Source organism: Molossus molossus, unplaced genomic scaffold (assembly GCF_014108415.1).
Source record: "Molossus molossus isolate mMolMol1 unplaced genomic scaffold, mMolMol1.p scaffold_m16_p_12, whole genome shotgun sequence".
Taxonomy (NCBI): Eukaryota; Metazoa; Chordata; class Mammalia; order Chiroptera; family Molossidae; genus Molossus; species Molossus molossus.
Window position 1 is genome coordinate 41,007,695 of NW_023425347.1, and position 17,513 is coordinate 41,025,207.

Sequence of the window (17,513 nt, forward strand, 5' to 3'; positions counted from 1 at the left end):
GAGGATAAAAAAAATAAAAAACATAAAAAAAAATTAAAGGCATTTATCCTTACACTTGATTTCATTTTGAACCACTGCATTCTCTTTATCAAGCAAAGAACAAGGTTATTTAACCTTGTATACCCTTTTGCACAAAGCATTTTTATAGACTCCACTAACAAAGAAATCTTAACATAAATATCTAGTTCCTAACAGTCCCAAATTGAGATCTAAAAATGATTGCTACTGTCATCTTTTCTATGTGAAGCCTGAATTTCCAGACACACATTATAATTAATTTATGATTAAAAATGTTATTTATAATACACCAGTTGTAACTTAATATCTTCTCTATTATTCTCTATTATTTCCAATAAAAGAACAAGCAAACAGAACCCACAATGTTGTCACTTACTTTCTTTTGGAGGGCACAGTGAAAGATGAAAATGAACACTCCCTGGAAAGCATTGAAGATGGTGAAGAGATATGCCATCACAACAGTCTCCTCATTAATAAAAAGCAACCCAAATGACCAGGTTAGGCCAAGAAGACATAGAAGAGCGAACGCACCGAGCACCCAAGACCTGAAAAAATAAAGTGACTTTTATTAACAGGTTCAATGAGAGAACAACACACATCACACTTAAATATGAACACATCAGTAGTAGCAGTTGACTTTCTCTATGTTCACATTCAAATTCAACAGCATTTTGGCTTTAACCTTTCATCGATTAAAGAAAGAATAATCACATTTAGTACTGCGGCCTCCAGTGAAAACAGCAACAGCAGGTATGACCTTTTTTTTACTCCAGAATAAACAAGGTATCAAAACTATATTAAAATACAAGGTGTAAAACATCCCCCAGGACTTTATTATCTTTTATGTGCATTTTGGTATAAGAAATTAGGAGTCCTTAATTAGTTTACTCCTGCATTTGCATCCCTGCGGTGTACCCACCACACTGAGAAATGTGACACACAGAAAGGTTAAATGGCAGATAATCAGCCCCTAAGCTTCAGATTCTGATAAACTAATCTTAGGTGAATCTAAGGTTTTATAACTAAAGCATGAAGAAGCCTAGCTGAAATGGGACAAAAACATGAGAACAACTTGAACATAAAATAACTTTGGAGAGATTTCATCATGAATAGCTTAAGGAGAAAAGAACTATATAGAAAATAGGACGGAATGAGAAGGGTTTAAAGTCAGTGCATTCCATGTCTAACTAATGATCTTACTTGATAAATGGCTTATTATCTTCATAGCTAGAAAGCATTATAAGCAGAAAAGAGAAACAAAATTATTAGACAGAATTAAAATAGAAAGTAATAAGAAAGCATTTATATATTTTATAAATTAGTCAAAATTAAGAAAGTCAAAATGCAGAGGCAAGCAATTAAAAAATAAAGGCATATTATAGCTTTAAAATACTATAGCAAATTAGATATTCCAAAATAATTATAAGAAATTAAGGATAATTCATGATATTGACAGATTTGCAAAAAATATAAGTCATGCCATACATTTGTTCATGTAGGGTTCTACCTTACCCAGGTAAGTCCGTATTATAGTAGCCATCACAAACACGGTAATTACTGGTGTAGATGAGAAGACAGAAAGAGGAAAAGGAAGAAAAGAGAGAGATGCTAAAGATTAGCTCTCTCTCTTACCATGCAACATGCAATGAAGCTGGCACTAACCTATCTAAAACATCTAATTTAAAATAAAAATTACCCTTACTATAGATCTGCCATTTTTTACATTAAAATATATATATATTTTTGCAATCCCATTTAAATCAACTTGAATAATACCTCATCAAAATTTAAATTAAGGCTCATATTAAAAAAAAACAAAACTAAAAATGCTTCCATAAGATGACTTAGGAGTCAACAGATAATCAATTTTTTTGTTAATTGGAAAGCGTTTTCTATTGATAGGATATTGCAGTTTTTATTCATCATTGAAATAAAATAAACATTTATTTAATTATCATAAAAACAACAGATGATCTCCAAGTTAGCAATAGTAATAGAGTGTATTCTCTTAGGAAAGCAAGATTAGAAACTGCTCAGGATCCTTAAATCAAAAAAGTCATTTAACAAAACAAACTTAATATAATCTTATCAGCCATGCAAACAGGAACATCATTTTGAACTGCATTTTAAATTCAAATGAAACTGCTACAGTGATATGGGGTTTCCACAAAGCTACTGAAACAATTTCTTGGCACTACATCAAGACAGAAACAATTATCTAATTTTTGGCCAATGTCTGTGACATGGTCACAGTGAAGCTCAATCTGATACAGTAAAACCTCCTTCTCAATAATTTCTACAGTTGATAGAAGGTACTCATGTATTCCCTGTGGAGAATATCATTCACTTAGTCTGTCAAGCACTATAATTAAAATACAAGATACTTACTTAATGTTTTCCAACCTGCTAGAATCTGGTTTCAAAGTGTTTGAGTGCTTCACCATTTTGCACAACGTGATCGCCAGGAAGATAATATTTAGCTGTTATAACAAATAAGAAAGAAAAAAAAGTCAGACCGCTATAACCAATGAATAAACAGTACGTTTTTGAAAATTTATTTAATGAGTCAATGCAGTTAAATATCAACGACATGAGTATATAGTAGACAATGATTAAATTTTAGTTTACCTATGAAATGATCAAGTTAAGTCTAAATAATAGAATACTCTAGCTATGATCGATTTTTTAATAGACCATTTGACATGAAATTGCAACCTCATTAAATCAGTATCATGTGGTGATGATTAAATAAATTAGATATCTAAATTAGTTTCTTTAGCTAGAGGTACTCTAGGGCCTAAAAGCTATCTAATGGAAATGCTGAAGTAAATTCCTTAGAAAAGGCATTTGTATCATGTAGCTTCTAATAGAAGAAGTGCTGGATTGGAGACCCGAAGACTTAGTTGAGAACCTAGCTTTTGATTGTGGCTTTTTAAATGGTGGTAATAACATTTGCACAATCTATCTGCAAGGTGATTATGAGGATCAAATAAAATAAAATACAGAAAAATGTTACTTAGCTATATAAAGTAAGGTAAACTTAAATAGATATACATATACATGTGTATTTGATTTTTATCTATAAAAAGCCATCAATTGTTTGTTCATTTTTTCCCAGTCTCTACATTGTAATGGAAACAGGTAATTTCTGAAAAAGGCTGTTCTGAGTCCCCCAGAACACGTGGCCGTGCTACAATTGAGGCACAAAGAAATGGAGACTGGGGATGATGAATCCGGACAGGGAAGGAAGGTTTGGGAGCTGAACTTGAATGAACTCATAGGGAAGGAGCTAAGTTTTGACTGAGGAGAGGTAAAGATTCACAATCTGCATTTGCTTCTGCGGTCCCGTCAGAACGCTGGACAGAGGGAAGGCAGTTCCATTTCTATTAGTCCTAGACTGTTTTTACATTTGCTTCAGATCATTACTTTAAAATAGGCAAACCAAACTATTTTGTGTGAGATTTATATGACTTAAAGACAAAGCAAGCCCAAATGGTATATTCAGGAAAAGACCCATTGACCATAAGACGAAGCAATTTCTTGGTGGTAGATCACCGAGGTAACTTTGTTATCGAGACATGATTCTTTTTACGTCACAATACGATGTAACAAAATGATAACATATTTTAGCCATGCATCATTACTTCTGATTTTATATTAGGAAAATAATATACGGCAATACAAAAATTTCTTAGTCCTTCCTAATGAGTTTAGGAACACAGTAAGGGCTTTAAAGCTGTTTCTCAGTCATTTTGTTCACTATCCTTATTTCTCTTAGATGCAGAATTCCTTCATAAGGGATAAAATGAGGTTAATAGGCATAACTTGTGTGTGTTGGCAGGCAGTGTTTTATGTTAATTACTTGAGGACAAAATAAGATCTTTGTTTAAAATAGTATTCTTAAAATACTTGTATAAAGAAAAAATAAATATAGTTGTAGAGACACTTTACTAGTTTTACATACTGAACATTATTCCAGTTGGTCACAACATAAATAAATGCTTACACTTTCAGAGATATTACAATGTGGTACACTTTATTTACCAAATATTTACTAACTTTACTGCTCCACACAAGATTGTGCTTATTGTACTGTGAGTAACCAAGACAATTTCTGCCTTTGAGAAATTAGATCTTTCAGGCAGTACGGTAAGTATTTAATTTGGTTTTTAAAAAAATTATGACAGCCCTGGCCGGTTTGGCTCCGTGGTTAGAGCCTCGGCCGACGGTACAGAGAGACCTGGGTTCGGTTCACCCTAAGGGCATGTACCTCGGTTGTGGTTTGTTTCCGGCCCTGGTTGGTCATGCAGGTGGCAGCCACTCGATGTGTGCCTTCCATATCAATGTTTCTCTCTCTCTTTCTTCCTCTCTCCCCCTCCCACTCTATCTGAACAAAAAATGTCCTCGGGTGAGGATAAAAAAAAAAAAAAAAAAATGACAGTGTATCTTTAATGTTTTTAAAAAGTAAAAAGCAACAGTGTTTTTATTTTTTATTTTATGCAACAGTAAGCCTTACCTAGTAAATTTAAGAAATGGTTAAAAACAAGAACTCTATTTTTTTTTTTTTTTTTTTTATCCTCACCTGAGGACATTTTCCCATTTTTTTGTTCAGGTAGAGTGGGAGGGAGAGAGAGGAAAAGAGAGAGAGAGAGAAACATCGACGTGAAGGGACACATCGAGTGGCTGCCACCCGCATGACCGACCAGGGCCGGGGACAAACTGCAACCGAGGTACGTGCCCTTAGCGGGAACCGAACCCGGGTCTCTCAGGACCGCAGGCCGACGCTCTAACCGTTGAGCCAAACCGGCCAGGGCAAGAACTCTAAATATCCTAAAAACAAACAAACAAACCAAAACCCAAGTAAACAGACAAAGTGAATACAACTCCTATTAAGAAAGGCTGTTTTACAGATTCAGAGTTAAAATCCTTTGAACATCTGGACCCTTCTTTTTGAATGTCCTAATGAAACATTTTTTTTTTTTTTAATTCCAAATTTCTGGACCTAGGGTTGTCACCCAACCCTCCTTTTACTCAAACAATTCCCTGAAGCATAGAATCACAATTTGGTGTTCCTTCTTTTCCAGGCATACTAATTTACCCTAAGGAATAAAATAATAATATATTCCAGGAACCAAAAAAAGTTATTATCCACTATAATGTATAGACTATAAGAAAATAAAGAACATGAATGTGAAAAAATGTGGATGTATAAATACAGTCTTCTGCTATGAAGAGAAAATTTATAGAAAATGTAAAATCATGGAGGTGAACACATCCAAACATATTTTGCAATGAAGAAGAAAATCAGGCAAAAATCACATTTTTCCATAAAAATAAAATCTACTACATAAAAAGATAATTAAAGCTAAGTATGATACAAAGATATTTCCATCTTAAGACTGAGGACTAACCAAGCAGAAGGTGCCACAGAAAACAGACTGTTGGATGTGTTCCCCTTCCTCTCCCTTTACCCTACGAGGTTAACATTATATATGTGTGCGTTTAGTTCTTTTTCTTCTTCTTCTAGATACAAATATAATACATTCACAGTACATAAGGTTCAGAAAATTACGGGAGGGGAGAACACCACCATTTATAATCTTATCTCCAGAAGCAGTAGCAGGCAGCACTATTTTCTCCTTCTCTCTTCTACTCCATTTTTGTTCTCTTAAAATGTAAATGGATAACCCTGGCTAATGTGGCACAATGGTTAGAGCGTCGGCCCATGGACCAATGAGTCATGGGTTCGATTCCAGTCAAGGGCACGAACCTCAGTTGCAGTTTATCTCCGGCCCTGGTCAGGGTCGTGTAGGAGGCAACCTGTCGATGTTTCTCGATCACATCAATGTTTCTCTCTGTCTCTCTCCCTCCCTCCCTCCCCCTTTCCACTCTATAGTAGAAACTTATTCTCAGGTGAGGAAAAAAAAAGTGACTAGATAGCCATTTTACAAATCTGCGATGTTAAGTACGTTGCCAAAGATACTTAGCTACTACAGTATCAGTGCTGAGATTCAGTCTGCTGTGGTCTGGCTCCACAGATCACAGCCTTTCCAGATAAAATTAACCTATGTATTCTGGGAGAAAAAAATCAGCCTTCAAACAAAACAAAGTAGAGTGGTTTTATATTTTTTAAAAGTGTTCCACTTCTATAAAGAGTAATCCAATGTATAAATCACTCAGATGAGAAATGAGTTGAAGATAATAAATTAATTAATTAAAATATAGCCTCAAAGAAATCCTAAACAACATGAGGTGTGCTTGTCAAACAACTTCTACCTTTTGGGCTTGCCAAAATAACCAATTCTTCATTTCCTTGGTAAAACACCACCACCCCATCATCAGCAAATGGCTAAAATGCCCACACACTCCGACTTCCTCTAACCACACTATAGGTTTGACAGTTGCGTTTTCTCAACCTGTTCGTGTTAAACTCACATAACTAAATAGCACACAGAGCCATAAAAGCTGAGTGAAAAAATAAGGGCGACTGTTTTCTAACATACTTAAGATCGAATGTTTCTAAAAGGCATTTTAAAAGTGGGTCTTTTAAAAAAATGTATCTTTATTATTGAAAGTATTACAGATGTTTCCCTTTTTGCCTCTCTTTAAAACCAACTAAGTTAAAAAAAAGATCATAAAATCACTGAAGGATATTCGACTCAGATGCTTTCAGGAGTATCTGCGAATTCTCCGATTTAAAGAAATTGAAAATAAAGTTATAGCCAATGTACTATTTCGATCCCAAGAAATTTATAGTTAAATCCAACACTAATTCAGCCTTTGAAATATTACTTGAAGATAGACAAATGGTGAGGTAATGGTATCTTTAATAGGACAAAATACCATTTCAAGTCTAAATAATTATGAAAAAAGACATGCATGACATATTGTAAATCATAACATAGGTGGCAAAAATGGTTAAGACACTTTTCCCCAACTCTACATTAAAAAAAAAAACAAACTTCACTAATACATATTTATTAGTTTTATTAGACAAATTAAAAACTATATATTATATAGGTATTGAACATTTTAATGTTACCATATATGACAGTGAAATATTTTCTAGAATTAAACAGAACATACACTGCAGTGTAAACAAAAATTTTAAATGTGAATTTAGAGTTATTTTCCCATGCTTTAAAAATGTAATTGCTATTATTTTTAGAGAATAAATATTGTTGCTATGAATTTTTTCAGGAGATGATATACTCTAATAAGAAGCATGATTTTGTAGAATAAAATATTTTAACAGATTCCCCCCCACACACACACACATATTTCTCTTCTACTCCTTTCTTGTTCTCTTAAAATATAATGAAAAAAATAAAAATAAAAATAGCTCTGGCTGGTTTTGCTCAATGGTTAGAGCATCGGCCCGCGGTCCAGAGAGACCTGAGTTCGGTTCCCGCTAAGGGCACGTACCTCGGCTGCAGTTTGCCCCTGGCCCAGGTTGGGGTTGTGCGGGAGGCAGCCACTCGATGTGTCCCTTTCACGTCGATGTTTCTCTCTCTCTCTCTCCCACTTTACCTGAACAAAAAATGGAAAAATGTCCTCGGGTGAGGTTAAAAATAATAATAAAATAAAAATAAATAGGCAAATAGAAATATCTTTGATAAAATCTCTCATCCCAAATAGTCACTTGAAGACTAAAAGGGTTAATTTCAAATAAAGTACTGGCTGCAATTCTGAGTTCTTTCTTCTTTGCATTTTCCACAGGACATAAAAGGCCCTTTCCAGCCACGTACTTCTGTGCTTTTCACATTTCTCTTAGAGTAAGGGATTTCTTTCTTTTCTCACTTTTATTTCCTTCAGTGTATTTTCCTGCATTTGGTACGCATTTAGAAAATAAGTCGCACCACGAGGCTGGAGTCTCCCCTCCTCCCTGGGAGCAGGGGAAAGACCTGAGGGGACGCTGTCTCCACGGTGCACGAGCGGCTCGCCTCCCTCCAAGCCCAACACAGCCACCTCCACCCGCTTGCTTTGTGTTTCCCTTCCAACACAAACACGGCTGAGTTCGTTCACACGCACTATTTTGGGATAGGCTGCAAGGTGTTATACATCAGTGAGAAAGGAAAAAGATGGAGTTACAGGTATGTACACAAAGATTTGTCTAAATCTGGTAGGCACATGTCATGACTCAGTCATGCACAGAGAAGCACCCAGTATGTACAGGTTGATAGGATTGTGTTACACGTTGTATGTCAACTCACTAGCCTAAATGCCCATCGTGGTGATTGCTTATGGAGATGAGACAACTCATCCAGGAGTTAATCAGGTTTTAACTCTGCTCTGTGTGTGTGTTTTGTGCTTGTGTCTGTGTGTGTGTGTACTTGCACATGTACACAGGTAAAGAGATATACAGATGACTCAGTAGAATTCTACATAAAAGACTGACAGTAAATTCAGAAGAAAACTATTTTCCTGTTTAGCTAAAAAAGAGTAATCAACCAAATGTGAGGATTCTTTCTCTTCTAAGGACAAATAATACTCCTTTACCTATCCCAAAATAACAATTTTACAAATTATTATTTAAATAATCTTCCAGTATAATTTGCTGATAAAATTCATCACTACTTAATGTTATGGCATAGCTAATCATCACCCATATTGATGACACGAGAAATTTAAAAATAGAAGAAGGTTCCACAGATTGTGGGAATGCACAGTTTGTGTTACAGTCATCAACCTGCTCAATTGAATCGCATCCGCCTGCGCTTAGCAGCTTAAAATTCATTCCACAGCTTGCAGTGCTGACATGGATATGATAAGACAGAAGAACAGAAACACCACTCTGAAGTAACCTAACTGAACTGCACATGTTCTGACCCTTTTTGTCCTCCCTGGAGCTTTTGCTACCTGGCAAATGCAACTCTGAAACTGCACTTGTATCTCCAGATCTTTGCTGTTAGCCAAGCAGAAACCGATTTCTCCCCGGACTAGCAGCCGGAGAGGTGTTCTCTGAAGAAGTCTTCTAAATGAGTGTGTGAGCTGAACTCTTACTGAACTGAATTAATTATTAACGATGCAGATGGAGCTGTCCAAATGATAAGAATAGCTCCTGAGGTGTCATGATCCAAGCTTTCATTAAACCATTTCAGGCATACTAATGGTTTCCCACTGCTCATTACTTACAAGCACTTTTCTCATAGATATAATAACTCTAGTGGCCTGTAGGCGAGACACTCAATAGAAACATAGAAGCAGGGAGTTTCATCTTCCATAGCATGTTATTTTTCTTCATAGAACTTTATTAAAGATGTACATGTACTTAATATTACTAAGTTAGATGGATTTGATTCAGAAACATTGGAAATGAAAAACTTGTTATAAGGGTACTCTTTCAAAAGTGTAGAGGATGCAATATAATGTATATCATTAACATTTGTGTCTGAATTGACTTTTCAATGTCCTGTATTACCAGAAAAACATATGCAGGTAAGTGTATTTATATTCAACAAACATGTACTCTACAATCATATCCTATCTCAATTTAGGTTACATGCAAGATAATGTTTTACCCTCTATTCCACTCTGTCTCTGTGCTGGGACGATTAGAGGGCAAAGCAATTGCAGGAGAAGAATCACTCGCTGTGTCTTTACTGTGATTGCTACCTGCTGTTTTGTTTTGTTTTAAGTTGGGAACACTGTTCCCAAAAGCCCTTCGCATCTCAACCTAAATGATTTGGTAGAGGATAATAATGACACTGTCAGTGGGCAATATAAGAAAATGTCCTTTGCCTCTTTTCTTACTAGAAACTGAGTACATGTGAACATTAACTCTTTCTGCCAAGTGAAATGTTTTTTTAATATTCTAAAGTCAGTATTTATCTTTAGAGGTAGAAAAAACAAAAACGAAACAACTGCAGTATAAAAGAGGTTTACATATATAGACCAAAATAGTCCTTATAATTTTCAAAATGCTAATATGTTTGGCCAAGGGGGGAAGATGAAGCTTATGTCTTAAGGATCGTATCACTTCATGTTAGCTATTTGTCTGATAATTCAAGCTAGGCTTAGGCTGTGTGAACATACATAAACCAAGAATAAAAATGGGGATTGAATAATTCCAATGAGAAGTCAGCTTTCCTAGGTACACTTTTACTGGTTTGATTCATGCAGGAATTCATCTTAAATTTTCATTTTGCTTTGTGTTAAGTGTGTAAAAATTTCACTTTAGTGACAAATGTGCATACAATTAATGTAGCTTTAAATGTCCCTGAACTACAAAAAATTTTCTCAATTTTATGAAGCAATATTTAACCACAGAAGTATCTCAATAGGCTCATTTGTGTTACTTAAAAAAAAAAGGAAAAGAATGTTTAAATAGTAATAAAAAGATGTAGGCAAATTTACGCTTCCTTTTCAATCTTATAGTGTTCCATAACACTTATTTCTAGCAACTTAATGCTATAACTGAGTGAAAATTTTTATATATTGATATTCAAATATTTTAACTACATTCTTTTATTTCAACTATTTGACTAACAATAGTGTAAGAAATTTCAAAAATACCTCAATGTCACTAATTTATATCAAATTTATTTTAAAATAAAAGTTATTTGGTATTTTAAATTTTAGAAAAGTAACTTTATTTCTAATGAGCCTAAAATTGATTTATTATTCACTCCTTAATCTAAGCTTAAAATATCTTTTAGACCATCATATACTTTACAAAGTAGTCCCCTCGATACTTCAAGTCCCCACCTGACACCATACATAATGATTACAATATTAGTGACGACATTCCTTCTGCTGTACTTTACTTTACATCCCTGTGACCATGTTGTTACTACCAATTTGTAGTTCTTAATCCCGTCACCCTTTTCGCTCCCAAAGCCCCTCCCCTCTGGCAACTAACAGTCTGTTCTCTAAAACTAATACAAAATAATACTGAATGCAAACTGTAATTGAAAAACAGAATACAATGAAAAATCTACGCAAAAAAGAACTTAGGGTATTATGGACATTTATTTAAAAGTATTAAGTTACTGTGTGAAAATTAACATAATAAATACTAAGCTAATGTTCCTTCAATTCCACAAACCCTTCATTTTATTCATAAATGCCATCCCGGCTTGGTATAGGGCTACTGTTATAGACTTTGGAGACATCACCTCCTGAATTAAAACTCTTAGTAAAAAAAAAACCCACTACTCAAAAACAAAATATGCTATACATATCAGTTATTCCTTTCTAATTATCAATTGAGGTTCAAAAGCGTGCAATCTTAACATGACTTATATATGCGTAGATTTTCAAAGACTATGACATGACATTTTTATCAAACTAAATTAGAAATGAAAAGAAGTACTTTTTAGAGGAGAAAGGATTTCAGAAACAGTGCTAATTAGCAAGTGTATAAACTCTCAATAATGGTATAGTATTTAAAACATACCACATAATTTTATCCCATAAGTTAGACATGTTTATAATTTTTTAATGCACAGATAAATTAACAATAAAACAAAGTATTCCCCTTTCAAATAGCAAGCTAAAAATGAAGGGGAAATCGAGTCTGCTTACCAGTATAATGAAAGTAACAGGCCCAATGAAACTCCATATAAAATAGTTATCAACATGAAGCCAGCAGCTATTATGAAAAGAAAAAAGTGTTATTAATTAGCTTCAATGTATCCTCAACATCACAAGGAAAACAGGAATTTAAAAATCTAACAAACAAAACTATCTTTACATTGGCCTTTGAAAAGTCATTCATCATGGGTAAGAACATTTTATTAATTTTGAGTGGGCTTTGACTTAAAAAGTAGTAATTATTTACTTCAACCTACTGGTTTTCATTTCAGGTTTTAACTTTGATAAAGACACAGCTATGTTTGTAGGAGGGAATGATAAGCCCCGCCACATCCCAATCCTGAATTCCTAAAACTTGGAACTCAATATTCCAAACTGTCTCATCATTTTAAAGTTCTTATCTTCAATGTGTGCCTTTCAGATCTATATGTGAATTAAAGTGCTTAACCCTATGAAACATAACAGACAGAAAAAAAAAAAGTTTACATTATCTCTGTTGCAAAACTGCATAGCATAAATATAATACATCAAATGGGAATGGATGAATAGAAAAAAAATCAAAGCACAGACTCGTACAGTATTCGAGTAAATGATGCATAAACTTATTAAGACAGCTTTTACTTAGTGGTTCATTTTTCATATAACACTGAATCCCCACTGAATTTCTTTTATTTGTCTTTCATCATCTGTACAGTCAGAAAGCTTTCTTTAGTCCAAAGAATCTTTATATAACTAATTTTATCAAAGGAAAAAATAAACAGAATTAGAAGGCAAATTCATGCCTCTAGCAAATAAAACCCTTAGAAACATGGCTATGTCCTACCTTCTGCCGCTTTCCATAAACATCTATATTTTTATAAATGAAAGACAGTGACTTATTTTAATCCTTTCAAACTGCCTGATAAAATGTTATCAAAGTAAAACATATGGGAAGGAATGTGCTACTGTCACAACTCCGAATGAGAGTTAGCTAGAGGGTCGGCTGTACAAAGACAGCTAATGAAGCATTAGCTTAAAACTGTGTAGTTAAACCTGTCAGATGCTTTAAGTTCAGAAGAATTTTTACTTAATATCTTTCTAAGGCCAAAAAGTTATTTACTTTTCCAATTTGTTTCAGGTCGATCTTTTGTGTTAAAAAGAAAAGTCCATAATTTAGAATCTGTCTTGCCAGAGTACAGATCCTCTGAACCTAGAAAATTACAAAAGACTTGATTGTAATTTGCGCACGGCATGCCCATTCTCTTACCAATAAAGCTTTCAGAGGCTATTTTAGTCTGTCAGGGAACCTCACTGACAGCTAACAGGCTTTACAATTTTTTTCACTTGAAAAACACTCAGGTCGCTTGCAATTACTTACACTTTTTCTGTTCCATAGCTCTTGTAGTCAATAGCAGCTGACACTCCAACCACTGTGGCAGGAAACAAGTAACCAGCCACATAGTAATATTTCTTCCTGGAATATTCACTTTCAAAAACTTCAACTAACATTAGATAGAGCTGCACACCTTCTAAGCACATCCAAGCAAAAGCAGCCAAAAAGAAAAAATGTAGAAGTCCTGCAAATATCGGGCATGCAATCTATAAAGGAAAAGGAAAAACAAACAACACAAAAACACAAAGGAGCACATGAATGTAAACAGCCCACTCCAAAATGATAAAACAGTCACTGATAGTGCTCACTATTATCTTTAAAATACATCCCTATTTAAATACTGCTTCTTTAAAAAAAAAAGTTTTCAGAAATGGGAACGAGTTACAAACACTGCCAAATTTGAATAACGTAATGCTTATAGTACAATGCCAAGTGTGTTAGAAATTTCATCACTTTAAGACATTATGATTTGTTGTGAAATTTTTAAAAAATGGAAATAAGAAAATTATGTTTTCTCTTCTAGCATTACCCATTATTAAATCTTAATATTCTATTGCAGATGATGTTGCATAAGTCTTTAGAACAGTTGTTTCCAAATATATTACTTCTATTTTTTTCTGTATCAGAATTCTAAAAATTTGTTACAATGACAAAGATCCCTGGTCTAATGCCCTAATATTATTTTCCTGTCACGTGCAGAGGATTCTTAAATTCACCCAGTGCAGATGAATATAGGGTGAAAAATTAACTGATTATTAAGTTCTGTTTCTAATATAACCTCATGATGAAAAAAGTGCTCAGAATATGAAGAAATGATCACTGGTCAGGATAACTATGTGAGAAAATTAAAACTGTAAAAACAGGATCTTTCTATTTCTGTATCCCCAGTATGCTGCTTTCTAATAAAATTATGTGTCTTAGTAGCAACCCAGAAATAAGCAACTATACTTTAATATGAGAAATGAATGCATTCACAATCATTTTACTTAGTAATTGGGCTTTTAATTTACTACAAAGTATCCTTCAATTGTGTCATTTCAATTAGATTGTTACAAGGTCTATTACTATCAGCATATGAGGGGATTCACACTTGTCATTATAATTTTCAGAGATCCAAGGTCAATAAACTGAGGGGGTGCTTACCTTGTAGTTTGTCTTATCAATGCCTATTAGAAAAATAAATTCAGCAATGAAAAGGTTGATACAAAGATTCTTGTGAATTGTGTTACGGTCACTCTGTAGACCACGGAAAAAGCAGAAGGTAAAAATGCAGATAGCCAGGCAAACAAGGGAAATGACAATTCCCACCCAGCTGATGACTGTAAGGAGTAATTCATGAACTCTGTCTTTGTACTGAGAGAGAGAGAGAAAAAAAAAAAGAAACATTAATATTCCTGCATTACATCAAATAAAGGTGAGACAGCTTTCACATGTGATAGCTCATCTTTTAATACTAAACTCTCTGAATATTCATCTGTGTTCAAACAGAGTTCAATACTAAAATTAAATTTTGATCATATAACAGAGTTCAATGTTATCAACTTTTATATCCAAAGAATGACCTATGAAAGTGGAATATTTTACTAGGAAGTAATCTAATTGTTTCAAAATGATTGAAAAATTACTTACAAAAATATATAGAAAATATATAAAAGAATAAAGAATACTTAGTTATAATTAAAAATAATTGGTATTTAAATGGCTTTCCTGGCTAACATACACGTAGGTCAAATTTTAAGTTTTAACTTTCTCTTTGGGTTTCTATATTTATATACTGAGTCAAGTGCACAACAGATCTGAGAGCTTTCATTATGTTCCTTAAAATATTTTTATCTTCTGGCTATGATTTTCTTAAACACAAAAAAGGAATACTAACAAACATTCCAGAATTTGTTCTGACTTTTCAAAATCTGCAGTTTTGCAGTGTGCAAAATAATTAGAAACGTTCAAGTAAAAGTTGTGAAATGAGATTCGAACATTCAAGGTGATGAGGAGGGGATCAGACTTGAGAGCCCTTTCTTTACTACGACCTACTGCTGGTCAATCCCCAAACACCTGCCCAAGGGAGAAAAACTTGGAAGAAATCTGTGAAGCACGTGTTTTTGCAAAGTAACAATAAATACAGCAACAGTGCTTCCTAAAATACATGGTCAGTGTAGAAACAATTAGAAATCCACATTACTTTGTTTGCTTTTTAGTTACGATTAGCACCCAAAAAAGGGATTATCACACAAGCTGTTTTGAGTCTCTGAGGTTTTTTTCTGCTACTAATTAGAAGTGCAAATACTTACTACAATTTCCCTGTGGGCCATGAGAATTGCAAAATTGGTTAGGTGGCTGCATGCACACGTTGTACGAGTTTTATTAGTGTCAACCAGCTTGCAGCCCTGGGTAGACCAATATCCCATCATAGTTCTCTCTGAGTAGTTCCAGAAGGAGCAGTTTGCATTGAAGTAATTGTCAGGCTGGGAAATAAAATGACAAGATAAAATTAGGATTTTACACTCTGAGATGGCAATAGCAATTGTTTAATATGTATAAAAGGTAATTTAGATTAAACTTTGCATGTTTCGGACTATAAAGTTTTTCATCAGCAAAATTGTAGACTATGTTATACAAGGCAGATATCTAACTTAAAAGGGGCTTTATAGTCCGAAACATTCTAAAGTGTACTCTAAATTACCAAAGACCCATTTTACACAATTACAATTTCCATCTTATGATTTTACAAACTGATTGTACATTAGAATCATTTCTTCTCCTATTCTGACAAAATTAGACCCATGAATTTGTCCTAAGGAAATTCTGTAAGGGCCAAGTATTTTAAAATCTGTTTCCCAGGTTGGACTCATTTTTGTTCTCAGTGACCTGTTAGCAACATCAGGGTCCTTGAAAGGCTGAATCAACTGTAGCAGACATAATAAAAAAAATAGCCACACAAATTTATTTTTCTTAGTCAGTTCTGGAGATCCACTGGGCTATCAGAGGGCATTTATTCATACTACATATAACAGCAGCCAAAGTTCTTCAGTCTTCCAACACAGTGTACTTCTTTAATTACTAACTAGCATTCGAAGGTCTCTCTCTCCAGTCCTGGGTTTGTATAAGCACAGGGCTTGTTAAGAATTGTGTCAAACGGGATCAGTAAAACCAAAATAGATCTGCCACACTCAGAAGGCAGAGTCCTATCAGTTCATACTTGGCTATCCTGCTGGTAAGGTAAGAGTTAATTTTCATTCTAAAACAAATGATAGTCATTTACATTTTCCTGTTGATTACTGTATTAGCTTTCATTAAGAATACACTTAAGATCTAATAATCACTGAACCTCATTTAATTTTATGTTCACAGACTTAAATAAACTTGTCTCTCTGACCTAGTCCAACATTTGAAATTCAAATGGAAGGGTCCTTCCTTTCCACTCTGCCATCTCCCCGCCCCCAGGACGTCAAGCTTGGCTTTCCTTCCTCTCTGGCTTCCTAACCTTCCACTACTTCATTAACATACACAACTTACATCGATGTGTGGCAGGGTAAAAAGCACAGGATCGGTCAAGTACACTCGGCTGGACTCTTTATTGATTGAAACGGAAATGACGTGGGAATTCACTGCAATGGTGCTATTACGACCAATAAAGTCAGCACCCAGTTTTATGGTTGCATTTTCTGTACTGAGGAACTGTCCCAGGCTCCGGTAAATGATGAACACCAACTTTGCAAGCCCTAGGAAAGTAAAAATGGTCACATGACTTTACAGGAAACATGCTTATGAATTAAAATAAAATAGACACATTAAAAGAAGAATAAAAGGAAAAAAAGTCCTTATGGGATCTTTATTTAGATTGAGTTCCCTGGGAAACAGAGTGAAGCATTATTTTAAATCTGCTTTTAAATGGTAAGCTGTAGTTGTGATGTCAGGAGTCAAATACCCAGCATTTTAGAACAGGTTTAATTCAACAACAAAAAAAACCTCGTCAAATTGTAAGAAATGTTCCATCTTACCGTTCCTGCTGTTCTGTTTGACAGTGTTTGCAGAGAGCTGGATTGAGCTGCCTGCTCCTTTGATGCCCAGAGGAAATTTAAAGTCTTGGACCTGTCCTTCTGTACTGAGCACTGCAACTTCCAGAACTGGATGAGGCAAAGAATAAAGGAGGAGGAACAAAAGAACATTCTTTAAATTACAAAGAGCCAATGATAATTGCTTGAAAACCACTGTTTCTTTTTATCCACTTACAAAACTCGACTGTTAGAGTTCAACAAAATATGAACTAAATTACTCTAAGAGGTTCTTAAGTCTTGACTACTCTAAAAAATTTCGTATAATCATTTTCATATATTCCATACATTTTGTATAAACATTTTCTTTATAGTTTTAAACCTTTTGTCATAAACTAATTAAAGACTTTTAGCCAATGAATAGGAACAGTGTATGAATTCATAATATAAAACCTTCAGTTTCATTTAAATCATTAAAAATATTGTTAAATGATATTTTGACTCTATGTTAAATAACTTTTCAGTGGTCATTTACTTCTCAATGTTAAAACTATGAAGTATACACTGAATGTCTTCACTTAATGTATACATCT

The 17,513-nt window shown here is 34.2% G+C and overlaps 1 protein-coding gene across 16 annotated transcripts in view; it reads right to left on the bottom strand.

Annotated features, from left to right (window-relative positions):
• ADGRL2 (adhesion G protein-coupled receptor L2) overlaps positions 1-17,513 on the bottom strand; it is a 224,414-nt gene that overhangs the window by 10,761 nt on the left and 196,140 nt on the right. For 15 of the 16 annotated variants that reach the window (XM_036256100.1, XM_036256098.1, XM_036256099.1 and 12 more), the window contains 8 exons: positions 16,927-17,052; positions 16,442-16,647; positions 15,217-15,390; positions 14,069-14,278; positions 12,911-13,131; positions 11,545-11,611; positions 2,407-2,498; positions 395-563 (listed from right to left, as the gene is read on the bottom strand). In XM_036256100.1, the coding sequence (XP_036111993.1) occupies positions 395-563; positions 2,407-2,498; positions 11,545-11,611; positions 12,911-13,131; positions 14,069-14,278; positions 15,217-15,390; positions 16,442-16,647; positions 16,927-17,052 (1,265 nt within the window). Of the gene's footprint in view, positions 1-394; positions 564-1,218; positions 1,246-1,530; positions 1,576-2,406; positions 2,499-11,544; positions 11,612-12,910; positions 13,132-14,068; positions 14,279-15,216; positions 15,391-16,441; positions 16,648-16,926; positions 17,053-17,513 lie in introns of all 16 variants that reach the window. The other variant, XM_036256109.1, reaches the window with a different exon arrangement.